Below are 24,603 nucleotides of genomic sequence, written 5' to 3' on the forward strand. Positions count from 1 at the left end.
TGGGGCGGGGTCAGCAGCTTTTCCTCAGTAAATTCTATTGGTTGAGTCAGCCGTATTCTATAGACACTCTTAAGTCTTTCACTGTGTTCCTCGCGGAGGTTTCGAACTCTCCAGGTATCCTTCCGTAGCGTCCTTTGAAACGAGTCCTCCCGTACCCGAGGCAACGCGCCACCATAAACACCTGCGGCCACCGTCTGCACCCGCGTCGCGGGGAACGTGCTGAGGCGCTTCGCAGCGAGGCCTCGCGCGGGAAGCGCTTGCGCGGGGAGGCTCGTGGCCCCCGCCGCTCCTGCCGCTGAGTCAACCCAGACGGGAGCTCAGACGCCCTGGTCCCGGTTGTCGGGCCGGTGGTCTGCTGAGAGGTGACTTGGTCCTGTGGGCCGCCGGGTGTTGTGCTTTAGGTATCTACCTCCTTTGAGCCTGTTTCCCTACTGGGAAATCACTTTCCTGTCGCCGCAGCCAGAGGTTTTTCCGCCCCTCCTTCACCGCCCCTCCCCCCGCTCCGGAGAGACCTTGCCAGGTTCCACTTGTGTTAGTCTTCACCGTGTACTTGTCTGCTCAGATTGTAAGCTCCCTGGGGTCAGGATCCACGCCTTTTAAAATGTTTTCCTAGCTTCTATCAGCGAGCTTTACCCAGAGGAGGCGTCTGCAAAGTGTCTGTTAAGTGAATGAACGATTTTGTAAATGTTGCCCAAGAAGAGTTCAGAGGAAAAATAGAAGGCGAGAGCTTTTTTCCCCCTTTCCTTTCCTCCCTTCCGTGGCTCACTTTGTTGTGTGGCAGACGCTGCGCAGACGGTGGAAATACTGTGGTAAGGGAGAACCAAGCTGCCCGCGGTGCCTGCCTTCCTGTAGGCAACAGTTTCGTGGGGAAAAGGCAGCTGCTAATTACAGGATCGGTACACGGTGAACGGAACGTGATAACCCGTTAGACAGGCTGCTATGGCAGAGGGAGTTAAAAGAAGGGATGAATGAGCTACACAATCTGAAAGATCAGTGTTAATTGGGGGAAATAAGGGGTGGGCACAGTGAAGCACTTGCATGAAGGGAAACAGCACGTGCCATGGTCCTGTGGCTGGAGAGACCCTTACCTGAGAACTGGAAGAAGACAAATGGAGCCCAGGTGCCAGGGAATGGGGTTCCTATGGTGTCAGATGTGGGTGATAGTGGACTTTGGGGGGCCACGTAAAGGATCTGAGTCCCTGTAACAGCACAGGAAGCCCTTGTGGTTGGGCAGTGGGATGGAGCTTTGAAACAGGCTGCAAATGGAAGTAGTATATCCCAGCTGACTGACGTTTACTTTTTATTTATTTACTTTTTTAATGTTTATTTTTGAGAGAGAGAGAGGGAGAGGCAGAGAGAAAGGGAAACGCAGAAACTGATGCCGGCTCCAGGCTTTGAGCTGTCAGCACAGAGCCTGACTCCGGGCTCTAACCCACCAACCGTGAGATCATGACCTGAGCTGAAGTCAGGTGCTTAACTGACTGAGCCACGCAGGCGCCCCCGCCTCTCCCCCCCACCCCCATTTACTTTAAAAATATACCTGATGAGAGGAAGAAGTGGAATGGGGGCGGCGGGGGAAGGAAGCATATCTTCTTATACTGTAGTTTTGGTTTTTTTTTAAGTTTATTTATTTTGAGAGTGTGCATGGGGGAGGGGCGAGAGAGGGAGAGAGAGAATCCCAAGCAGATTCCTGGCTATTAGGATGAAGCCAGATTGAACTCATAAACTGTGAGAGCATGACCTGAGCCGAAATCAAGAGTCCCATGCACAACCCACTGGCCCACCCAAGCACCCCCTAAAGCTTTAGTTTAAATGGAATCTTTGCTTGCCCCTTGATATTACATGTTAGTAAAGATTCATGCTCAGAGGAGCGACAGTTCCAAATAGGCACACCTGTTTAGAGTCACTGAAATTCAAGGCAAAAGGTAATTACCTTGAATTATAAACAGGGAAGCATAAGCCAATGCTTGTTTTATTCACTAAATGTGTGCCCAGTACCTAGTTCTGCTTGGTACTTAAAAAATCCTCTGATGAAATGGAGGCAAATCTTCCTTAGCTCTTTCTTTCTAAACATGTGTAATTAAAAAACAGAATCTAAACATTTGTTTAATGTGATATTTCAAAAGAAAGGGGTGCCTAGGTGGCTTATTCGGTTAAGTGTCTGACTTCGGCTCAGGTCATGATCTCATGGCTCATGAGTTTTGCTGTTAGTGCAGAGCCTGCTTCGTATCCATTCTCTCCCTTTCTCTCTCTGCCCCTCCCACACCTGTGCTCTTTCTCTCTCTCAAAAATAAACACTAAAAAAAAAAAAAAAAAGGGAAATTCACAGTTGCAGTATGCTCTTTAACAAATACCCTTAATTCATTGTGGATTTTTGTTTGTCGTGTTGTTCTTTATTTTAATCTTGCCTAGACAATGGTCCTTTCCCACCCATCCCCTTTGTGAACTAATTTTGCCAGGGACACATTTCTTGTATTCATTTAAACTTGAAGAAACTCAAGAACTGTAGGATGTAACACATAGTAATTGTGTGTGTTGTGCATTCTGAAAAACTGTTGTGATTTCCAGTATGAGCAACAATGCAGTATGTTTAAATCATTTGATCTAAACTGAGAGTGTCCCGCCTTATATAATTATGATTTTTAAATCTACTTGGAACTTCTCAAAAGCAGGATGTATCTGCAGTGTTTATACCACACTACACAGTGACGATTTTATCATTTACCACAGACGAATGGCAGTGCAACAGATGCTGTCATATACATTTCTTTGTAATGTGTGGATACTTTAGCCGGAGAATCTTGGGGAGGGTTCGTGGTGCTAACCTGGAGGGCCATTGCTCCCCTCCAGCCCCACAAAGTAGATTCTTTCCCTATGTCGTTTGGGACCATTGTTTTATAGTGAATGTCCACTCTCAGACTGAAAGTAAATTGGACTGAAACTTAGCAATCACCTTTTGCCTAAACCTTTTCCCTGTATTTTTCAATGTAAGGTAGGATTTTGCTATAAAAGAAATAGCCGCAAGGAGCCTCTTGAGGTTGTCAGTATAGAAAGCACCGCCGCAAGCAGCAGCCATGCCTGCAGAAGGAGGGAAGACGGATATGGAGAGGATTGGCCTCTTCAGTGAGATGGAGTATGTTACTGTTGGTGATAAATATGTGTCCTCATTTAATCGTAAGTATATCTGGTTTTCTTTACAGCCTAATAGTGGGTGTTCTATAGGAAATTTTGGATTTAATATTTGGGTTAAATGATATTTTTAATGCTCTATATTTTAAAGCATTAAGTTTTATTTTTTTTTTTTTATTTTGAGAGAGAGAAGGAGAATGAGAATGAGAATCCACTGACAAACTGTGAGATCCTCACCTGAGCCAAAATGAAGAGTCAGATGCTTAATCCACTGAGTCACCGAGGCTCCCCTTAAAGCATTAACTTTAAAGCCGAATAAATTTATGAAATTTCAATACAGTTAAGAGAGAACTTAGTTTCGTAAGAGCAGGAAGCTTCTTTCGTTGGGATACCCTACTTTCTTACATTCTCTTCATAGATAATTTCACTTCTTTCCGAAGGTGCATGGCAGTTTTCTCTCAGAATATTTTGCTCAGATGGGACACTGCTATGCAAGCAGCATTTATGTTTGCATCCCAAAAGGCCATCCATGATTACTTTCTTGAAGAATGAAATGCTATGTGAATAGCTGAGGGAGTTTTAGAAGAGTCATAAATAATAAAAAGAGCTAAAGTAAAATAAAAATTTTATATGTCTTAGTTAAATTTCTGGCTATTCAATGACTTCTTTGTTACAATTAGAATACACTGACATGAAACATCTCCAAGATATATTGTTAAATAAACAAAAAAATCAAGGTGCAGAATAGTTTATTATATAGCATGCTAAGCATTAAAAATGGAAAAGGATATATATGAAAATATTCATTGGGACATGCCTAAACATTCTCTGCAAAACAAATATCACGAATTCCCTTGGGAGAGGAAGTGGGTGGCTGAGTGTGGAGGAAAATTTATTGTAAAAACATTTATATTACTGAATTTGGAACCATGTGAATATACTACCTTTTCAAAAATTTAAGTTAAAAAAAATCAGTGATACAAATTCATATTTAAATAACTAGTTGCTTTAAGGATTGTTCGCACTTCAAAAAAGTTTTCACATTGGTGAAGGACTTCCCAAATTGAGCTCTTCTAGATCTAAGTTATAATAGAAGTTCTACATATTTATAAAAACAACCTTTTAAAAAATTGGCCACTAGTACTTCATTGTATAAATATAACACATTTATTTATCTGCTTTCCTGTTGGTGGACATTTGAGTTGTTTCCTGTATTTGAATATTATGAATGAAACTGCTACGAAGATTCCGGTTCATGCCTTTTAGTGGATATAGAGACATATGTGTCTTGAGTATATATATCTAGGAGGGGAATTGCCTCATTTTGATTATGGAACACCATTCCCTTCAACCTAAACACACACACACACACACACACTCATACACATGTACTTACTGATGATCTCACATGGTGTTTCCTAATATATAGAGGGGGAAGCATTAGATTAGATGATTGTTAGGGTCTCTCCCAGCCCTAAAAGTCAGAGTCTATAACCAAGACCTTGATCTAATTATTAAAATATTGTGATGGAAACCTCTTAGGTCTTATTGTCAATGTGGTCTATAACATAGAGCTTTCAGTGAGCATTTTGAGACAGCATTTTAGAGCTCAAACCTCAAAATTAGAGTTGGCCCAAGTCAAAGTTTGAAACTTTTCTCAGTTGCTTTTCATGTTCTTTAATTATTAGTGAACTCAAAATGATGATATTCCTAATTTATTTTTAAAGGACCCTTTAATGACGCTGCAAGCAAAAATAAACAGATGCTACCTGGGGGATCCAAAGCAATGTCAAATCTCCAGGCAGGTTATTTTGATCCCCATTTTGTAAGGATATTTGAAGGTGAAGGCTATGTAAATCTGAATCAAGTGAGGAGACGGCATATGATGGAAGAAGCCAAAAAAAACCTAGGCAAAGCCTTCCTCCCTAGTAATGGAGATAAGAAGCCGTAAGTGTTTGGGGGAAAAGTCATAAATTCATTTCCTGCACCTTTCTCTCCTCTAGCCCAAATTAAGTATTTTTCTAGAGGACTTACTTAAGTATGATTGATTTTTTTTAGAGTATGATTTTTAGGATGAGCTTATCTCAGGTGGAGACAGTTATATTGGATGATATAAGTTGACGGGTAGTTTTAGTTAAGTAGATCCTCATCTCATTAAATTTATGCTTATGACACTGCTATTAGTTTATATAATAAAAGCCAGATAAATAATGCAAATAAATTTGAAAATCTTGAAAAAACTGCCTTGGGTCATCATTATCTGTGTCCTTCACTATTTTTTCTGCTTTGCAAAAATTTTTTAGAAAGTATAAATAAAAATTGTAAAATTTGGTGAAGCCTTTTTTTTGATAAAAAGTAATTTATCAAGACATGCTATTTAAAAACAATTGTAAAGGTAATGCATGGACTTAAACAATATTTTAGTTGTGACAGTTGTCAATGTGAAGTTTCATTTTTTTATCTTTAAACCATTGAACAAAGAAAATCATATAGTCTGTTATATCATATTATTTGGCTGAGCTTTATAATAAGATGCTAATGCACACTCTATAATGTTGACTGTCTCTGTAGAATTTATGAAAGATGAGGATTGGTTGAAGGCCAATTTTGTGCTTGTGCTATTTTTTTGAGGTTAGTAAAACTGCAATTTTCTGAATTAATGGAAACTATTTTCACTTCCTAGAGATTGTGAAATTTTGTTTATGTGGAACATTTAAGATAAGCATAAAAAATTAAAAACATCTCATCTCAAAATTTGTGACTTTGAAAAATGGGTGAAATAAGACTAAAAACTAAAAAAAAAATGGTTGCCTTTTTTCTTGCCAGTGTTGGGCAAGTCAATTCCATTACATATATTTTGCTCCTTTTTCAGTCATTTTTTGTGAATTGTGGTCAAATATGTATAACACAAAATTTGCTGTTTTAATTTGCTCCGTTTTTTAAAAACTGTATTTAAGGTGTGGGTTAGGAACCTACTATGGCACAATAGGCGGTCCGGTGCCATTCTTCAGCACACAGTTGAAACCCAGAGACAAATATGAGGTACCTGGAAAGAATTTATACACAAACCCGGGAAAGAAAGGAACAGGATATGGGTAAGATACTTTTCATGGTTTCATATAATTTGTTTTGAAGTTAAATAAAATTTAAAATTTCTGAATCATGAAGTCACTATTACTTAACTTTTTCTTCCTTAGCTATGCAAATATTACCATAGGTAAACAGTTTCCACACTCTGCTGATTTCTACGATGCACCCAAACTAAATTTTAAGGTAAAATAATCTAATTTTAACTTTCTTCAATCTTTCTCTTAGTTGAAGTCGAGAATTCATTTGTGATCTAATTATGGATTGTTTTATTTTATCTATATTTGTGTTACCAGGGCAATGGTAGACTGATATCTATGAATTGTGATAATTTTACCTTTTTGATACTAGATTTCCATATCTCGCTGTAGATCTTCTCAGCTCTTCCCAGGATGAGCTTTAATCTCTTGCTAATTTACTACATCTACCTTATATCTCTCTAAACTAGCTGTGAGACCTTTCTTACTTGGCCTAATCAGCTATACCTATTTTTGAGTAGAGGAGTCATGTCCTAACCCTTAGGACACCACCACACCCTAATATGGTGTGCCTAAGACAGTAGTGGTGGTACTTTTGGCCTAATCAAGCCATTCTGGTAAATGAGTGGAATGCAGGAGTGATGGGGAGGTAAGAAGGTGGAAGGTAGAGAATGGATGAACACCTACAGAAGAGAGAGTGATAGGATGAGAAGAGAGTGCTCACTATACTAAACCACAGAAATAAAAGCTAAATGTACTGGTATATGCCTCTACACTCATTTTATATAATATTCGACTTAGAACGAAACATAGTCACTTGTATGCAGAATGCCTACATGAGAATGAGTAGAGGAACCCTTGTAAATATTGGGACACTGTCAACATAATTTAACAATTTCCATATAACAAAAAAGCTGGTATTAATGAAAAGTCAAGTTTGGACATTAAACAACAGAAATTAAATAGCAAGCATTTTATTAGTTTTTGTTTTAGGCCTGCAGTCTTCCAACAATTATGCTGTGGTGACTTTAAGCAGCAGTGGGGCTACGAGATAGAAGGATAGTGGCCATTTTTAGTGTGTCCAAACTCAAGCAAAGTTTTCTATTAAATTGGGCAGAAATCTTGGTCATTTAATAAGCATCTTTGTTTCTATGTGTGGATTATTAGAAAATTAATGTATAAACTGCTTTTCATCTGTAGGAATAATAATAATACATGATATAAACATATACAAGGCAATTTTATCAGTGGCTCAGTAATGACTCTTTTATCCTAAATTTTATGTGGTAAGATACTTTTCTCTCCTTATTGTAAAGTTCTTTTTTTATATTCAGAACTTATTATTTATAAGTCAGTTATTTTATATCCCTGGACTTTCTAAAATTAATTCTGAAAATAATTTTAAAAATGCATTCTTGCTTTTTCTTTTAGAATTTAATTTTTAATTTTAATTTAATTTTTTATTTTTTTAAATATGAAATTTATTGTCAAATTGGTTTCCATACAACGCCCAGTGCTCATCCCAACAGGTTCCCTTCTCAATGCCCATCACCCACTTTCCCCTCCCTCCCACCCCCCATCAACCCTCAGTTTATTCTCAGTTTTTAAGTCTCTTATGGTTTGACTCCCTCCCTAACTTTTGTTTTTTCCCCTTTCCCCTCCCCCATGGTCTTCTGTTACGTTTCTCAGGATCCACATGAGAGTGAAAACATATGGTATCTGTCTTTGTATGACTTTATTTCACTTAGCGTAACACTCTCCAGTTCCATCCATGTTGCTACAAAAGGCCATATTTCATTCTTTCTCATTGCCAAGTAGTATTCCATTGTGTATATAAACCACAATTTCTTTATCCATTCATCAGTTGATGGACATTTGGGCTCTTTCCATAATTTGGCTCTTGTTGAAAGTGCTGCTGTAAACATTGGGGTACAAGTGCCCCTATGCATCAGCACTCCTGTATCCCTTGGGTAAATTCCTAGCAGTGCTATTGCTGGGTCATAGGGTAGGTCTATTTTTAATTTTTTGAGGAACCTCCACACTGTTTTCCAAAGAGGCTGCACCAGTTTGCATTCCCACCAACAGTGCAAGAGGGTTCCTGTTTCTCCACATCCTCTTCAGCATCTATAGTCTCCTGATTTGTTCATTTTAGCCACTCTGACTGGCGTGAGGTGATATCTCAGTGTGGTTTTGATTTGTAGTTCCTTGATGAGGAGTGACGTTGAGCATCTTTTCATGTGCCTGTTGGCCATCTGGATGTCTTCTTTAGAGAAGTGTCTATTCTTGTTTTCTGTCCATTTTTTCACTGGATTATTTGTTTTTTGGGTGTGGAGTTTGGTGAGTTCTTTATAGATTTTGGATACTAGCCCTTTGTCTGATACATCATTCGCAAATATCTTTTCCCATTCCATCAGTTCCCTTTTAGTTTTGTTTAGTTTAGTATTAAAAAAATTTTTTTTGATGTTTTATTTTTGAGAGAGAGAGAGAGAGAAAGAGAGAGAAAGAGAGAGAAAGAGAGAAAGAGAAAGAACAATCAAGGGAGGGGCAGAGAGAGAGGGAGACACAGAATCCGAAGCAGGCTCCGAACTTTGTGCTGACTGCTCAGAGCCCACTTTTGGCTTGAATTTGTGAACTGTGAGATCATGACCTGAGCTTAGCTGACTGAGCCCCCAGGGACCCCTTCGTTTAGAATCTTAAAGAGATTACTCCACTGCATTCTTGCTTGATTGTTTCTGACAAGAGATCCCTTGTCATGTTGATTTTTGTTCTCTATGAACTGTCTTTTTCCTTCTAGTTACTTTTAAGATCTCTTTATCACTCATTGAGCAATTTGATTATGATATGCCTTGGTCAGGTTTTCATCTTGCTTCTTGTGCTTGGGGTTTATTCAGCTTCTTGGATCTGTGGGTTTATAGTTTTCATCAAATTTGGAATGTTTTCAGCTATTATTTCTTCAGTTATTTTTTTCTGTCCTTCCATCTTTCTTTCCCCTCTCCTTCAGGGACTCCTAGTACATATGCATCAGATCTTTTGAAATTGTCTCACAGTTTACCAGTGCTTTGTTTGCTTTTTTTCTTTTTTAATTCTCCTTTTCCCTTCTCTGTATGTCAATTTGAATTGTTTCTTTTCATATGTCCTCAAGGTCACTAATCTATTTTAACTACAGTGTCTAATCTGCAATATCCTGTGTATTTCTAATCTCACACATTGTACTTTTGCTCTCCAGAAGTTCTGTTTGAGTGTTTTATAGCTTATGTGTTTCTGTGTGGCTTTACGAGCATATACAGTTTAATTACTGTTTCAGTTTCCTTCTCTGCTAATTCTAACATCTGTGTTCTTGGTTGATTTTGAATTCTTAGTTTTTCTTCTTGGTACAGGTCATATTTTCCTGCTTTGCATGGTTAGTGATTTTTGACTTAATGTTAGGCACTTTGTCATTTACTTTGTTGAGTGCTGTATATTTTTGTGTTCTTATAAAAATTCTTGGGCTTTGTTCTGGAATCCAGTAAAATGATTTGGAAACAGTTTGATTTTTTTCAGGTCTTGCTTGGTTTCAGATTTGTTAGGTGGGACAGGAGCAATGCTCAGTCTAGGACTAATTACTCCGTACTACGGGGGCCACCCCTTTCTGTGTGCTCTACCCAGTGCCCTGGGACTCATGTTTTCCAGCAGAACTGATGGAACCAGAACTCTTGCCAGCTCTGTGATAAGAGCCAGACACTGTTACTTTTAGTCTTCTTAGGTGGTTCTTTTTTTGGCTTTGAGTAGTTTCCTCATATATGTGCTGATTTATACTACACCGAATGCTCTAGGGCAGGGGTTGGTAAAACAAACACAGTATTCTAGTAAAACGTGACCATACTCTAGCCAAAGGTGTTCTTCAAAGCCTTTCCGCATGATAACCTGCATCAGAATCACCTGCGGTGACTAAAATGGTAGATTTTTAGGCCATATAGCAGACCAAGAGGATCTAGAAATCTCTGAGAGAAGAGCTTGGTATTTTATATAAGTTATCAAGAGATTCCTATGAGAACTAAAATTTGAGAAACACTGCCCAAAAAGATAAATGGAATGGTTAAAATTATCATTACCACTGTGATATGGAAGAGGGGAGAGATGATCAGCAAGAAGGGGTAAAATTTCTATGAGCTGGAGAAAGGACGAGGGCAAGCAAAAACAAAGAAGAAGATAAAAAAGAGTGAAAAATCCTGAAAGTGTTACAGTAGCATTCTTGGTAATGCAAGTTTTTCTTCCCAGGATTAACTATCTATTTTAGATTTCATTTATCAAACATTTTCAATTGTTTGTGGAATGACAAAATACCAGATTTCATATTTGAAAAAAGTGAAAAAAGATACGTATTAATATTCACTTTAGTTGCCTCTTCAAATCTATATTTCTTTTTTTTTTTTTTTTTCAACGTTTTTATTTATTTATTTTTTTTGGGACAGAGAGAGACAGAGCATGAACGGGGGAGGGGCAGAGAGAGGGAGACACAGAATCAGAAACAGGCTCCAGGCTCTGAGCCATCAGCCCAGAGCCCGACGCGGGGCTCGAACTCACGGACCACGAGATCGTGACGTGGCTGAAGTCGGATGCTTAACCGACTGCGCCACCCAGGCGCCCCCAAATCTATATTTCATAGCATGAAATTTTTTTCTACTTTATTAACAGAAATTTTTGTAAGTATTGTCCCATAGAGAAGATTGCAAAATGGAAGGGAAGAAATGACCTCTGTTTTGCTTGAATACAAGGTAGTTAATATAAAAATGTTATAAAGAGTAAGTATTCCTCATTTTTAGAAGTAAAAACTGACAGTTATTTAGGGCCCACCACATGCCAGTTACTTTACGCACTTAATTGCATTTAATCTATACAACAGCATTGGGTGTGTGGAGGGAGAGATTATATCATCTACAGTTGAAGAAAATGTAGCACTAACAGGGTAAGTAAATTTCCTAGCATCCCTGAGAAATGCTAAAAAGCACGAAGGAGTTGTGATTTGAACAACAAAATCCTTTTTCTTTACTGCATCATTATCACCCAGATAATTAATTTAGATTTCTTTAGGTGATAAATAGATCTCTGTACTTGAAATAAATTTATATCTAAAGAGAGCAATCATACTTGTACCTGTTCATAAGTGAGGCATATCTTTTGTATCATAGAAACAGAACATAACAAAGGAATGTTTTAAAGAAGTGAACCCAGCAATATAGATATAAAAAATCTACATGCTTATATTAAAATTTAAAAGAAAATTTGACTGTTACTTCTAACTTGAATAATTTATGTCCTACAATTTCAAACACTCTGGTTTACAGAAGGAGAATGAAGAACACCGTCGTTTAGTTAAAGGAACACCTTTCAAATCAAATCTTTACCCAAGGGAATATTTTGACACGAATCCTTATTTGTTTGAGAAAGCTTTACCACCAATTAAAAAAACAGAGAAGAAAGAATTACTTGCACACCCCTTTAAGCCTTCTTCTCCTGGTAAAAAGGTAAGTTAAAAATTTTAGAATGAAAAAATATTAAGCGTTATAAAGATCTGTTGCCTCTTTATGTCAAGTTATTTTGTTACCCATGTAAATAATAAACTTTTGTTTATTATTCACACTCTTATTGAATCACAGTAATAATTGTGAAACCTCTTTTAACAAAATTAGGGAAAGTCACAAAGCATGGCTAGTATAGGGAATAATGAGTTCTTGCAATGAAATAATCATTAATTATTTCAAAGGCATTTGAATTTATAGTGGATTTTCCAAGTACCTCTCTAGATTTTAGGTATAATTTTTCACAAAACCATGAAAAGCCAGACCATCTTTCAAGTTTTGAAATTGTTAAAATGAACTATCTCCTACTCTGTTGGTGTTTATAAGTATGAATAAAAATACAAATGCTTCTTTGGTTTATAAACCTTAGTTTATACTTTGTTTTGTCTTTTATGTATCACCTGTTGATTTTCCCTGCTGATTTTCTGTTAGGATATTTGTCTTTTTCATATTGGTTTGTAAGATCGTTTCATATATTAAGGATATTCTTTTGTCATTGTGTTGAAAATAATTTTTTTGGCTTGTTCAATCTTTGACTTTTGTTATGGTATTTTGTGCTATTCAGAAGTTTAATAATTTGATGTAGTCAAATTTATCAGTTGTGCTAAGTTTGATGACATTCTCAGAATCACTTTCCTCACCACCAATATTAGAAAAATATACATTCTTGATTTCTTCTATTAGTTTTTTCCTTTTTATTTAAATATTCATTTGAAATATATTTTGAAATGAAGAGCAAGGTAAAGATTCAGCTTTTATCTTTTCAAAATCCAATTTTGAAATTAGGAGGACCCTTTGGGGAGGAGGATATGCCCTAGATCTTGATTGCAGTCATGGTTTCTAGGGTAATACACTGTCAAAACTCATAGAATTGTAAACTTTAAATGGGTGCAGTTTATTGTACATGAATTAGACTTAAAAACTGATTTTTAAAAAAAAAAAAAAAGCCGGTTCCTAGCATCACTGATGGAATAATTTTCAACAGCACTGCTTTGAAATGGCATCCTTATCAAATCAAAATTAGCATTTCCATTTTATTTGATGTTTATTTCTTTTATTTAAAAAAATTTTGTTTAACATTTATTCATTTTTGAGAGTGAGAGAGAGCATGAGCAGGGGAGGGGCAGAGAGAGAGGGAGACACAGAATCGGAAGCAGGCTCCAGGCTCTGAGCCATCAGCCCAGAGCCTGACGCGGGGCCCGAACTCACGGACCGCGAGATCGTGACCTGGCTGAAGTTGGACGCTTAACCGACTGCGCCACCCAGGCACCCCCAAACTGCTTATTAAAACCTTTATTTCCCTTGTAGAATTCTAAATTTTGCTTCATACAGGTTTATATGTTTTATGTTTTGTTCCTATTTATTTTAAGGCTCTTGTCAACAATTTTTTTTCCTATCATATATTCCCTTATGTAATTTGTCTTTATCAAAATATTTGATAATTGGCCACTTCATTAAGTTTTCTTATGTTCTAATGGGTATTATGTTGATTCTCTTTAGGTTTTCAGATATGTGATTATGTTATCTGCAAATAATTTTGCCCAATCCTTTCCAGTATTTGTAGCTTTTAAGTCATGTTCATGTCTAGTTGCTTAGCATAGCAATAGTTGCCATCATTTGCCTTAATCTTGAATTTACTGAATTAGTTGAATTTACTCTAGTGTTTCATTTTTATAGATGCCAAAAACAGGAATAAATTAGGAATGTATGTAGAATGGTATTGAATATTTTGGTGTAATCTATTTAGACCATCTTTTGTTTCTTTCTTTGATTTGTTATAAGGTGAATGATGATAAATTTCTCGGAATGAATTCCACTTGGCTATGTTGTATTTAAGTATAATACTTTATCTTATTTTTAATATTTTAAGTATTTTTGCATCAATGATTTTAAGTGTAACTGGTCTAATTTTTTTTTTTTTTGTATGCTTTGTTTTATCTTGGCGTAAGTAGGTGTTAGCATCTTAAAATAATCAGGGAGATTTTTCTCTTTTTCTGTGTTTTGTAACAATTCAGGTAGCACCACAAATAACTGTTCCTTACAGGCTTGAAAGAATTCTCATGGAAAATGTTCTGGGCTTAATTTCTTCTTTGGTGCCTTATCTGATTTGTATCTCTTTTGAGTCGATTTGACATTTATGTTTTCTTTGAAAATAATTTCATTTATGTTTTCAAATTTATTAACATAGAGGTTTACAAAAATGTTATTTTATATTTTTGGTTATTCCATATATATCCACTCCTTTCTCAATCCTAATTATAATGTAGATTTATCTATTTATTTTGTAAGGCATCATCTGATGGTTTGGTTTATTTATTTACCATGTATATTTTTCCTTTTCTTTTTTCTTTTTTCTTTTTATTACTTAATTTTTTTTAACTTTTATTTATTTTTGAGAGGTGGTGGGGGAAATGGCAGAGAGAGAAGGAGACACAGAATCTGAAGCAGGCTCCAGGCTCTGAGCTGTCAGCACAGAGCCCGACATGGAGCTTGAATTCACTCAAACTCACAAACCCTGAGATCATGACCTGAGCCAAAGTTGGATGCTTAACTGACTGAGCCACCCAAGTGCCCCTATATTTTTCTATTTTTAATTAGTTCATTTTGCTTTACCTCTATTAATGAACTTATTTTACTTAAATTTCCTTATTATTTATTGCTCTTCAAAAGAATCTGTGTCCTCTACCTGGAAAACTTGAAATATTACAATTATATCTTTTAATTGAATTAAATTTTCATGTATATTTGGCATAGATATTGTAAGATAATGGATGCCTATTTAAATTGGTTATGATGGGGGCGCCTGAGTGGCTCAGTTGGTTAAGCGTCCGACTTCAGCTCAGGTCACGATCTCGAGGTCCGTGAGCTCGAGCCCCGCGTCAGGCTCTGGGCTGATGGTTCAGAGCCTGGAGCCTGTTTCCGATTCTGTGTCTCCCTCTCTCTCTGCCCCTCCCCCGTTCATGCTCTGTCTCTCTCTGTCTCAAAAATAAATAAACATTAAAAAAAAATAAAAAAAAAATAAATTGGTTATGTTGATTCTATAGAGTTTTCTTGGTAACTATGTATAAAGATTAAAATTGTGGTAAATCAGCTTAAAAATAGCAAAAGCAAATATTTGTTTTGTGTACAGGTCAAAAAATAATTTTGACTAACTCCTTAATAAATCTAAGAAAAGTATAAAGTAGGTCATGTTTTCCTCTCACCTTCTGTTTCTATGTGCTACTCCTTATTTTAAAAAATTTTTATTTTTTGTATCTTTTTCATCATTGACCAATATTTAATGAACTCATGTCAGCCTCCCTGTTGAACGAACCTTATCCTTGACCTTCTCTTCTGAGCATGCTCTGGTTCTGAGCCCCAACTCCTTTCTGTATCAAAATAATACGTGACTTAGGTCTTATTCCCTCGGTAATAAACTCACCCCTTAACCAGATGACAGCTTGATCTGGTGAACTCTAAGATATTAATATTTGGGGCTTCTGAGTGGCTCACTTGGTTAAGCATCCAACTCTTGACTTTAGACTCAGGTCATGATCTCACAGTCTGCCTTGGATTCTCTCTGTCTGCTCCTACCCTGCTCACGTCCACCCCCCTCTCAAAATAAATAAATAAGCTTAAAATTAATAGACAAATATTAATACTTGACAATAGTTTAGAATATTACCTTCCCATAAATATTTGCATTTTAATAGAGGACTTTTGAAAACTACAATGTCTTGCCCCCATAAAATTGGTGGCAGGGAGACTGCTGGTGTTTGAACAGTATAGGCATACTTAGTTTTATTGTGCTTTGCTTTATTATGCTTCGTACATACTGTGTTTTTTTTTTACAAATTAAAGGTTTGTGGAAATCTGTGTTAAGCAACGTGATTGACACCATTTTTCCGACAATAATTGCCCACTTTGTGTCTCTGTGTCACATTTTAGTACTTCTTCCATTATTTCAAACATTATTATTATTATATTTGTTATGGTGATCTGTGATCGGTGATCTTTGCTGTTACTATTGTAACTGCATGGAGGGGTGCTATGAATGCCACCTGTGTAAGACAGCGAACTTAATTAATGCGCGTTGTGTGTTCTTACTGCCCTGCCAACTGGCTATTCCCTCATCTCTTTCCCTCTCCTTGGGCCTCCGTCTTCCCTGAGACACAACAGTATTTAGATGATGCCAGTTAATAACCCTACAATAGCCTCTAAGTGTTCACGTGAAAGGAAGAGTTGCATGTCTCACTTTAAATAAAAAACTAGAAATGATTAAACTCCATGAGGAAGTCATGTCAAAGGCTGAGACAGACTAAAAACTAGGCATCTTGTGCCAAACAGTTACCCAAGTTGTGAACACAAAGGAAAAGTTCTTCAAAGAAATTAAAAGTGCTACTCCAGTGAATACATACATGATAAAAAAGCAAAACAGACTTCTTGCTGATGAGGAAAGTTTTGGTGACAGAAGATCTGGATGGAAGATCAAGCCAGCCACAAGATGTCCTTATGCAAAGCCTAATACAGAGCAAGGCCCTAACTTTTCAATTCTGTGAAGGCTGAGAGAGGTAAAGAAGCTGGAGAAGAAAAGTTGGAAGCTAGCAGGTTGGTCCACTAAGTTTCAATCTCCATAACATAAAAGTGTAAGGCAAAGCAACAAGTGCTGATGTAGAAGTTGCAGCAAGTTACCCAGAAGATCTAGCTAAGGTAATTAATGAAGGTGGCTATGCTAAACAACAGATTTTTAATGTAGATTAAATAATCCTTTATTGGAAGAAGATACCATCTAGGACTTTCATAGCTAGAGAAGAGAAACCAATGCTTGGCTTCAAAGCTACAAAGGACAGGCTGGCTCTCTTTTTAGAGGCTAATGTAGCTGGTGACTTTAAGTTGAAGCCAGTGCTCATTTACCATTCCCCAAATCCTTGGTCCCTTAAGAATTATGATAGGGGTGCCAGGGTGGCTCAGCCAGCTGAGTGTCTGACTCTTGATTTTGGCTCAGGTCATGATCTCATGGTCATGAGATCCAGCACCATGTCAGGCTCTGCGCTTGAGATTCACTCTTTCCATTTCCCTCTGCCCCTCCCCTCTGAAACAAATAATCATTTGATAAAAAAAAGGATTATGATAAATCTCTGTGCTATAAACAACAAATCCTGGGTGACAGCACATCTGTTTATGAAATGGTTTACTGAATATTTTAAGCCTGCTGTTGAGATCTGCTCAGAAAAAAAAAAAAAAACGAAGATTCCTTTCAAAATACTACTGTTTATTCACAGTGCGTCTGGTCACCCAAGAGCTCTGATGGCGATGTACAATGAGATTAATGTTGTTTTCATGCTTGTTACATCTATTTGGCAGCCCATGGATCGTGGAATAATTTCAAGTCTTATTATTTAAGAAATACATATCATAAAGCTCTAGCTGCCATAGATAGTGACTCCTCTGATGGATCTGGGCAGGGTAAATTGGAAACCTTCTGGAAAGGATTCATATTCTAGATGCCATTAAGAATATCTGCAGTTCATGGCAAGAGGTCAAAATATCAACATTAATGGGTGTTTGGAAGTTGATTCCAAACCCCATGGATGACTTGGAGGCACTCAATACTCCAATGGAGGAAGTAACTGCAGATGTGGTGGAAATAGCAAGAGAACTAGAATCACAAGTAGGGCCTGAAGATGGGACTGAGCTGCTGCAATCTCATGATAAAAGTTTGATGGAGGAGGAGTTGCTTCTTATGTCTGAGAAATGAAAGCGGTTTCTTGAGATGGAATCTACTCCTGATGAAGATACTATGAAGATTGTTGAAATGACAATGGATTTGAAATATTATATGAACCTGGTTGATATAGCAACAGCAGGATTTGAGAAGATAGACTCCAATGTGAAGGAAGTTCTGCTGTGGGTAAAATGTTATCAAACTGATTGAATGCTACAGGGAAATCATTCATGAAAGGAAGAGTCAATCAGCATGGTAAACTTCATTGTCTTGTTTTAAGAAATTGCCACAGCCACCCCAACCTTCAGCCACCACCAGGTCAGTCAGCAACTATTAACATCAAAGCAAGAACTTCCACCAGCAAGAATATTCTCATTGACTGAAAGCTCAAATGATATTTAGCATATTTTTAGCAATAAAACATTTTAAAATTAAGGTATGTACATTGTTTTTTTAGGCACAATGCTATTGCACTCTTAATAGACTATAGCATTGTGTAAATATAACTTTTTTTTTTAATTTTTTTTAACCTTTATTTATTTTTGAGACAGAGAGAGACAGAGCATGAACAGGGGAGAGTCAGAGAGAGAGGGAGACACAGAATCTGAAACAGACTCCAGGCTCTGAGCCACCAGCCCAGAGCCCGATGCGGGGCTTGAACTCACGAACCGCGAGATCATGACCTGAGCCGAAGTCGGACGCTTAACCGACTGAGCCACCCAGGCGCCCCAATATAACTTTTATATGTAGTGGGAAACCAAAAAATTCATTTGACTTGCTTTTGTGTGATATTCATTTTATTGCAATTGTCTGGAACTGAACTCACAATATCTCTGAGGTATGTCTGTATAGACAACTTTAAATGTAAAACCAACTCCATAGTGCACAAATATGTATGAACTTCTTCAAAATCTAATTTTGTTAGAAGCATTTTACAAAACAACATTAAATTGTCTCATTTTTGTTTGTAGGCTGGCGGAATGAAGGCAGGAACATTTGATCCTTACCCTTCACATTCTGCTGACCCTTATGTGGTTAAATTGACTTCCAGCAAAGGTGCTAAGATTTTCTATCCACCAAGTGGACCAAAGAGCAGACCAACTGGAAGTATAATGACTTTGAATGTCAAAAGGTAGTAATATGTTACACTTAGACTATAAACCAAGAAAAATTGTTTTTGACTTTTAGATTCCTTCAAAATAATATCTTTTATTTATATGTACTTCAAATAATGACAGATCTGGATGTCTTTGGAAATCTCAGCTCCTTTTATATAGAAGCTCTTCCTTAGAAGTTCTTTCCCATCTTCTAAAATTTTCTATTGAAAAGCTTAATTTATTTGGTCTGTTCATAATTTTTACTTTTATTTATTTATAAATTTATTTTTCTTTTCTATATTTTATTTATTTTTTATAATTTACATCCAAGTTAGCACATGGTGCAACAAGGATTTCAGGAGTAGATTCCTTAATGCCCCTTACCCATTTAGCCCATCCCCCCCCCACAACCCCTCCAGTAACCCTCTGTTTGTTCTCCATATTTAAGAGTCTCTTATGTTTTGTCCTCTTCCCTGTTTTTATATTATTTTTGCTTCCTTTCCTTTATGTTCATCTGTTTTGTATCTTAAAAGTCCTCATATGAATGAAGTCATATGATATTTGTCTTTCTCTAATTTCACTTAGCATAATACCCTCTAGTTCCATCCACGTAGTTGCAATGTCAAGATTTCATTCTTTTTGAGTGCCGAGTAATACTCCATTGTGTATATATACCACCATATATATTCATTCATTCATCCATTAATGGACATTTGGGCTCTTTCCATACTTTGGCTGTCATTGATAGTGCTGCTGTAAACATTGGGGTGCATATGTCCCTTCAAAACACCATACTTGTATCCTTTGGATAAATACCTAGTAGTGCAATTGCTGGGTCATAGGCTAGTTTTGTTTTTAATTTTTTGAGGAACTTCTATACTGTTTTCCAGAGTGGCTGCACCAGTTTGCATTCCCACCAGCAGGGCAAAAGAGATCCTCTTTCTCCGCATCTTTGCCAGTATCTGTTGTTGCCTGAGTTGTTAATGTTAGCCATTCTTTTTTTTAAATTTTGTTTTAATGTTTATTTGAGAGAGAGCGTGCATGCACGTGCACACACACACACACACACACACACACACACACACACGAGCGAGTGGGGGAGGGATAGAGAGAGATGGAGACACAGAATCCGAACAGGCTTCAGGCTCTGAGTTGTCAGCAGAGAGCCTGATGTGGGGCTCAAACTCAAGAACCATGAGATCATGACCTGAGCTGAAGGCAGACGCTTAACTGACTGAGCCACCCAGTTGCCCCAGGGATGTCCACTCTCACCACTGTTATTCAACAAAGTACTGGAAGTCTTAGCTAGTGGTGGGTCTTTCATATAATGGCTTTTATGATCTTAAGGTAGGATCCTTCTATCCCTACTTTCTTGAGGGTTTTTATCAAGAAAAGATGCTGTATTTTGTCAAATGCTTTCTCTGCATCTATTGAGAGGATCATGTGGTTTGTGTCCTTTCTTTTATTGATGTGATGAATCACATTGATTGTTTTGCAGATATTGAATCAGCCCTGCATTCCAGGTCTACATCCCACTAGGTTGTGGTGAATAATTTTTTTTTTTTAATTTTTTTTTCAACGTTTATTTATTTTTTTGGGACAGAGAGAGACAGAGCATGAACGGGGGAGGGGCAGAGAGAGGGAGACACAGAATCGGAAACAGGCTCCAGGCTCTGAGCCATCAGCCCAGAGCCCGACGCGGGGCTCGAACTCACGGACCGCGAGATCGTGACCTGGCTGAAGTCGGACGCTTAACCGACTGCGCCACCCAGGCGCCCCTGAATAATTTTTTTAATGTATTGTTGGATCTGGTTGGCTAGTATCTTGTTGAGGATTTTTGCGTCCATGTGCATCAGGGAAATTGGAGTATAGTTCTCCTTTTTAGTGGGGTCTTTGTCTGGTTTTGGAATGAAGGTAATGCTGGATTCATAAAAGGGGTTTGGAAGTTTTCCTTCCATTTCTATTTTTTTGGAACAGTTTCAAGAGAAAAGGTGTTAACTCTTCTTTAAATGTTTGATAGAATTCCCCTGGAATCTGTTCATAATTTTTAAAGCAAATGTATAACACCTTACTATAAGTTGCTTGAGACTGTTTACATATTTATTGTTGAGTTAGCAGTACATGTTAACATTGTTTCTCAAAGGGAGTTTTTGATCTTTGTTAAATTATTATCTCTTTGTGGCTTCCAGGCCCTCAGTAATTGTGAGGAATTTTAATTATGCTTAAGACTTCTAAGTTTGAAATAATCTTTTATGAAATCTTCTAGGAAATATTTTGGTTAGTTAAAAATGCTATTGGGCGCCTGGGTGGCGCAGTCGGTTAAGCGTCCGACTTCAGCCAGGTCACGATCTTGCGGTCCGTGAGTTCGAGCCCCACGTCGGGCTCTGGGCTGATGGCTCAGAGCCTGGAGCCTGTTTCCGATTCTGTGTCTCCCTCTCTCTCTGCCCCTCCCCCATTCATGCTCTGTCTCTCTCTGTCCCCCAAAAAATAAATAAACGTTGAAAAAAAAATTAAAAAAAAAATGCTATTAACATCACATTATAATACTTCGAATGAAATATATTATTAAAGTATCTTAAAAGTTCAGTTTTATCCAGGTTTTGTGCACTCTTAACACTGAAAAGAAGTTGTCAGGAGTTCAGAATATACATTAGGAAGGGACAATCCATCATTGTCTTTTGGTGTGTGTGCAAGATCGTGAATAAATGGAAGAATTCATTTGATTACCTTTCCATTTATTCATTGAAAAAGTTTTAATGCCAAATAAGCTAATTTACATATTTCTAACTTCAGTGTAATCATAATGGATTAAGTAAAGGACACCAAATTCACCTTCTTTTATAAAAGCCTCTCAGTACATCTGTATCACTTGTGGACGGGGATTATAATGCCAGTCTTATGATCCTATCCCCAAAATAAGACTGCCCATCATTATTTATATAATTTAACTCTTGGCTACAGGCATAATATTCTATGGGGGCTAGTTGGTGGAAATTGAAATATGTGGAGTCTTTATTTCATGTCCTTTGATCTTCATCCTTCATCAAGTCACCTATCTATTAGTACTCTGTTCAACTTGATTTATGTAATATAGAACAGAGAGTAAAATTACAATTTTCTTTATGACACTCACCCTCAAATAGATGAGATTCTTTTGGGAAGCAAGGGGAAGTTTCCGGTTCTTTGTGTGTTCTTTTCTATCCAGAGAACAGAATTGAGAAAGTTCTACAATATATATGTTTGGAGCAGAGAAAAGAAAAGAATAGCTGATTGCTTTTTTGGAAACTCTGTTTATCTTCTGTTTAGTAATTTTGAATTTATTGAAACCCTTTCTTTTTATATTATCACAAGTATTATCCTAAGTCAAATTTTAGATTTTTTTACCCTAATTTTAAAACTAATAAACCTCTGGGTGGTATTTAAAATTGGTCCCATTAAACAATTTTCCTTATTTATTTTTTATTTACTGACTGACTGACTGGCAGAGAGGGCAAGCAGGGGATGGGCAGAGAGGGAGGGGGAGAGAGAATCCCAAGTAGGCTCCGCAGTATCAGTGGGAAGCCCAAAATGGGCCACAAACTCACAAGCTGAACCATGAGATCATGACTTGAGCCAAAATCAAGACTCAGATGCTTAACCGACTGAGCCATCTAGGTGCCCTCCCAATTTTTTCCTTCTTGAATTACATTTTAAGTGAAACTGTTTAATTTGGTGAGAGAGTTTGGTTTTGGATTAATTTATTGCAAAACCTTTTTACGAGAATACACAAATACATTACCTGCACCTATAAAATTAAATGTGCATTTATTTTCCAATTTTAGGGCACTAAATACGAAGAACTACAAGACTGCTTCAGTACAGTCCTGTTAGCATCTGGAAGACAAATAGCTTTCCAGGTCCTGACTACCAGTAATTCATTATCAAGTGCTAATTATTTGAAAATAACATAAGATATGGAACAGGTGTCTCAGGCATTTAAGATATTTAAGCCTGCAACTCTAATATTCTTCCTTGTTTTAGTACTATTTCTTAATGAATAAATAGTATTTGTTAATAATTTAGTATGTGATTGCTGATCTTTGCTTATATCTTTCTCAGGAGAATATGATTGCTTACACATTTTATAAAATCTTGAACTGTAGTCTTATCATTTGAAAGCTTCTAATGTTAAAAAATTGCAAGCTTGGAGAGCAGGTGTGGAAGTTGGGGCTGGAGGGGTAGAAAGTGCACATTAAATTCTTACCTTGTGGTTCTTGGGGGTCTTTGAAAATTGGATTGATAGCTTATCCAAGTGTCCTAGCCAATATACTGCATATGTTCATGTATGCACATTTTAAGTGAGGCAAATGTCTTCATTTATGTGGTCCTCATACCTTCTACTTATGGTCTTTGTAAAGCTTCATATTAGTCAATGGCAGCCCCAGGATGAGTTGGAGGTAGGGAGAATTGGGAATGCCCTTTTAGTTGAGTATCTTACACAAGTACAAAGTTACAAGATGGGATGAAGTTTGTCTTTGGTGTTCCTCTCACGTGCATCTATAGCTGTCCAAAGCTGCCTCTTCCAGAACACCCCCTCTTGGTCTTAACCTCTTGGTCCGATTATCTCTTTTTCACTCACCCTACCACTGTAGAAAATACCTGTTGTTCTTAAAAGACATGATTTAAATACATTACTGTAATTCATGGTCAGGTCTTTATCAACAGCCCTTATCCAATTGGGGGTGGTGGTCATAGTCTTTAAAAAGGGAAATTTATAATATCTATTAATGTAATATATTGGGGAAGTTATTTAAAAAAAATTTTTTTTAACGTTTATTTATTTTTGAGAGAGAGAGAGAGAGAGACAGAGTGTGAGCCGAGAAGGCGGGGGGAGAGAGGGAGACAGAATCTGAAGCAGGTTCTGGGCTCTGAGCTGTCAGCACACAGCCAAACACAGGACTCAAACTCATGAATGGTGAGATCATGACCTGAGCTGAAGTCTGGAGCTTAACCTACTGAGCCACCCAGGCACCCTGGAGAAGTTATTTTTGATCCATGGTGATTTCCTTAGTACTTGTCCCTTTGCCATCCGAGTCTTCTCAGAGCTGGAAATCAGAATGTATAGAGGCTGCAATACTCTTCTTTTTAACCCCCCACTTTTTTTTTTAAGTGGGAGACTATTTTAAAGGGATTGTAGATGGTACAGAGAATTTTTACTATTGTAAAATCTATACACCATATAGATTTATTTTCACATCTCAAACTATTTACATTTTTCTAAAAGAGTGTTTAAAAATCTTTATTTCCTACCCAAAGGACAGTGTGGAATGAACATCTTAAAGACATTATCAAGGGTATAATGTGACCCAAAGGGAATACATTTGCCTTTAGGAATAGTTTTACCAGGTACGCATAATTGAATAAAAGTCATATATACTGATAAATGTTACCAAATAAACCTTATGAATATATGTATTCTTTTGAGATATGAGGTTTATATTTTCAGGTTTTATTAAAATCTAAATAGATGCTTATTTTCACCTGTGCCTTTGTTAGCTATAATTAATTTTTTTAATGTGCCTCTAATAGCAATGCACACTTCATATAATATTGATAGATGGGAACGCTCATCTAATGCGTTATTGAGGGTGTAAGAAGCAGTATGACAATTGGCAGAGCTTATTTAGACTTTACATAAATGCATTGTATCCCTTTACAGAAAAGCAAATGCAGAAACCAGTAACAGGAATAGTGAGGCATGTAGAAAAACTAAGATTTTTGAAATGATGAGTGACAGAGGAACACACACACACACGTATACACATTTGATTTAAGGGGTATAAACTATGATGTCCACTGATTGTTTTGTTACAACTTATTGCCTCTTAATGTTGAAGATACAACAATATAACATTAGGTAGTTTCTTGTGAAACAACTTTTTTCTTTGGACTCCGACACGAAGAGTTACAAGGTAGTGGGCACTGACATTTTATCTTTTGACAACTCAGGCATCTAGTTATTCCCTCCCGTGATGATGCCTGTATATGACTTGAGAAGTTTTCTGCAACCA

The 24,603-nt window shown here is 37.1% G+C and overlaps 1 protein-coding gene across 3 annotated transcripts; it reads left to right on the forward strand.

Moving 5' to 3' along the window:
- Positions 1-17: 17 nt before the first annotated feature.
- Positions 18-22,614, forward strand: CB1H4orf47 (chromosome B1 C4orf47 homolog). 3 transcript variants are annotated; one of them, XM_045453883.1, is made up of 8 exons: positions 18-114; positions 2,987-3,174; positions 4,857-5,076; positions 6,087-6,224; positions 6,327-6,402; positions 11,519-11,698; positions 18,428-18,588; positions 22,375-22,614. In XM_045453883.1, the coding sequence occupies exons 2-8, from the start codon at positions 3,075-3,077 to the stop codon at positions 22,421-22,423; spliced, it is 924 nt and encodes a 307-aa protein (XP_045309839.1). In that variant the 5' UTR covers positions 18-114; positions 2,987-3,074; the 3' UTR covers positions 22,424-22,614. The 3 variants fall into 3 exon arrangements, with proteins under 3 accessions (XP_045309839.1, XP_045309824.1, XP_045309832.1); XM_045453868.1 differs by lacking the exon at positions 18-114 and adding an exon at positions 248-401; XM_045453876.1 differs by lacking the exon at positions 18-114 and adding an exon at positions 248-362.
- Positions 22,615-24,603: the final 1,989 nt, after the last annotated feature.

The sequence above is a fragment of the Leopardus geoffroyi genome, chromosome B1 (genome assembly GCF_018350155.1).
Source record: "Leopardus geoffroyi isolate Oge1 chromosome B1, O.geoffroyi_Oge1_pat1.0, whole genome shotgun sequence".
Lineage (NCBI taxonomy): Eukaryota > Metazoa > Chordata > Mammalia > Carnivora > Felidae > Leopardus > Leopardus geoffroyi.

What these genes read in the sequence shown, in the direction of transcription:
- CB1H4orf47 (XM_045453883.1), top strand. Translation starts at nt 3,075, where the DNA reads ATGCCTGCAGAAGGAGGGAAGACGGATATGGAGAGGATTGGCCTCTTC. An exon ending in ATATGTGTCCTCATTTAATC is followed by an intron (nt 3,175 to 4,856) that starts GTAAGTATATCT and finishes TTATTTTTAAAG; the next exon opens with GACCCTTTAATGACGCTGCA. An exon ending in ATGACTTTGAATGTCAAAAG is followed by an intron (nt 18,589 to 22,374) that starts GTAGTAATATGT and finishes TTCCAATTTTAG; the next exon opens with GGCACTAAATACGAAGAACT.